At 58.0% G+C, this 2,625-nt stretch overlaps 1 protein-coding gene across 1 annotated transcript in view; it reads right to left on the minus strand.

The window, feature by feature from the left end:
* THAP1 (THAP domain containing, apoptosis associated protein 1) overlaps nucleotides 1–253 on the minus strand; it is a 5,798-nt gene extending 5,545 nt beyond the window's left edge. The window contains exon 1 of the mRNA XM_010569186.1: nucleotides 69–253. Coding sequence (XP_010567488.1) covers nucleotides 69–253 — 185 coding nt within the window. The remainder of the gene's footprint in view (nucleotides 1–68) is intronic.
* Nucleotides 254–2,625: the final 2,372 nt, after the last annotated feature.

A 2,625-nucleotide genomic window follows, 5' to 3' on the forward strand; every position in this document is an offset into this window, starting at 1 on the left:
AGGCGAGGGACGGCCGGCCTGCTCCGCGGAGACCAGCGCCCCCGCGGGCCGCGGCAGAGGGGTCCCACCCGGGGCCCACTTCGTCCCAAGGGCTGCAGAGGCCGGCGGGGGCTGTTCCCGCGCTGCGGCCGTGGCTGCGGCGAGGGAGACCCCTCAGAGGGCTCTTCCGCCCGGGCGATGCCCGGGGCCCTGGCCGGGGATGCTCGCCCCACCCGGCAGGCAGGGCTTCGGGCGTGCACAGCGCGGTTGTCATACGGGCAGGAGGTTGGGTCTGTCAGCCCCGGCGGGTTTCCAGGCTCTCTTCAGCGAGAAAAGGGGGGGGAAGGGGGGGGGGGGGAGAGAAAAAGAAAACAACAAAAAGACCACGTTGCCATAACACACAGCTGCATTAAGGATGTGTAGAACAACTCTGTTTCACTCACCGAAACTTGGCTTGCAAGTGTATCGGCAAGTATTAGACAGCAATCTAACTAAATCAATCTTGTCGTTGCAAAGTTTATTTCAAGCAGTTTCTGCACTTTTCCGTTCCATAGGCTCACCTTCCAACTCTGCATTAGATCAGCAGGTAAAACCATCATCTATAACCGACCAACAGGTCTTGCCAGAAGACTGACAAAGGGACCGGCCTTTAGTGTCATCTCTGTCAAGTATCACCACGTCAGATCCAGAATTTCTCTGACAATGACTCCAGAGCCAAGTGAACCTCCCCACCTTTTTCTCTCTCCCCACCCAGGACCTCATTTTCTCCTCAGTCTACTTTCCCTCTCAGCACTTGCTTCACAAGGGAAAGAAGAGAAGCTGCACTAACTTCAGCCTGGAGGCGCCTTCTCTGCCTAGACAGCCCTCTGCCCAGCTGCGGAGAAGGTACCAGTCACTGCCATTTGCTTGCCCAGCAGTACAACTGGAAAAGCCCATACAAAGCAATACATCCACAAAGCTGCTTGCATTAGCCATTTTCAGTACTCGGTGTTGGCTAAGCACTGCTAGCTCTGCCCCTCTGCTGCTAGGTCAGCCAGGAGACAGGGACACAAAAATAAGCTCTTTCTAGCTTCCTCACCAAGAAAGACATGCTTACTCCTTCCCTATCCACACAAATGCCTCTGTTTCTGGCTTTTGCCTGACGGTTTTCTTCTCGCTGGAGTCCTGCTGCTGCCAGTGTTCTGGGCAGCGATTCTGTCACAGCCTCAGGGAGCAGCAGAGCGGGGGTAAAGACCAGCTGGGGGTGGCCGAAGCCAAGGCGGTGGCCCTCACCAGCCTGGGGAGAGTCCTCCAGCGCCCGAGCAGGGTGGGCAGAGCAGGCACTTGTGGGTGGGGTCCACTGACACACCCAGGCAAGGCGAGGTGATGAACCAGGTACGAGGTCCACCCCAGGGGAGTCCAGGCAGGAGCAGCGGGAGATGGTGCCAGGAACAGAACTGGAAACACAGGTCCAAGGTTCACCCAGGAGATGGGGCTGGAGAGCGGAACACCTGCGACGTAGCTGGGCAGGGACTGAAGGCCGAGTCTGAGTTGAAGTGGAGCTCTTGTCCCACGGGCAGGGTGTGTAGTCGGGGCCCCCAGGGTAGGTGAGTCAAGGTCATCGAGGCCTTAGTGCTCTTAGGCTCTGGTTCTCCTATGGATCTGAAGTGGCATGTCTGGGGCAAAGTCCTTCCTGACTTGACACCAGTGTCTCTGCCTCCTCCCCCACTCCCAGTTTTGGAGCATCACAGTGGAGGCACAGCGTGGCTGTGCACACGGTGGGGCTACAGCAGAGCTCAGCAGCGTCACTAGACCCTGGGAGAAGAGATACTTGGTCTTGATGTGCAGGGAGGAAATGTCTGGGGGGAAAGCACAAGCAGATTGGAGAAGGGTGGACGCCTCACTAAGGGGATGCTGGTGGATCCCAGCACGGATGGGGGAGACCTGGTGCACGTGTAGATGAGCCACTGAGGCCCTCAGTCAGCAAGCTGACTTAAAAGAGAGCTTTCAGCAGCTCTGTCAGGACCACATTAGTATCCCCAGCAGAAGGAAGTTTTAAAAGGCTGGGTGGAAAGCAATTTCCTCATCCTGTAAGAATTTTGGAGACTTGGAGAGGAGCAGGGGAATTGCCTCAAGTGAAGATAACAAATAAATACCACCCCCAAAGTGAAAAACAGCACTTTCATGTTCCAGTAACGTTGAAAAGATGTCTAAGCTGTTTCAAACCCTCCCTCTGAACTTTTTTTTTCAGAAGAAAAGCTACCTCCTTGCGAGTGGCTTTTGCTTTGACAAGTTGGCACGTTCCCTGACGGCCAAGCGTTTGCCCAGCAGACTTCCCAACCCTCGCTGTCGGGAAGCGTTAACACCTGCGCTACCCTTGTGCCCCTCCATCGCAGACCCAACCCACGAGCACCTGCCCACAGCAGCCGCCACGCGTGGGCTTTGCTCACTGTCCTCCTGCAGGACCCGTGCGGTGGCTGGAGTCCCCCCTCGGGCGATGCCCAGGGGAAAATCCCTCCTCCTGGGCGAAGCCCCCGGCTGCGCCTCCCCTCCCGCACCGCAGCCGCGGGGCGCGATTTCGGGGGGAAGCGGCGCGTGTTCCCCCGCGGACACCCCACCGGGGCAACACCAGGGCTGCGGGCGGGAAGCCCTTTCGCGCAAGCCCGG

The sequence above is a fragment of the Haliaeetus leucocephalus genome, unplaced genomic scaffold (genome assembly GCF_000737465.1).
Source record: "Haliaeetus leucocephalus isolate CR32 unplaced genomic scaffold, Haliaeetus_leucocephalus-4.0 Scaffold263, whole genome shotgun sequence".
In the NCBI taxonomy this organism is placed as follows: domain Eukaryota; kingdom Metazoa; phylum Chordata; class Aves; order Accipitriformes; family Accipitridae; genus Haliaeetus; species Haliaeetus leucocephalus.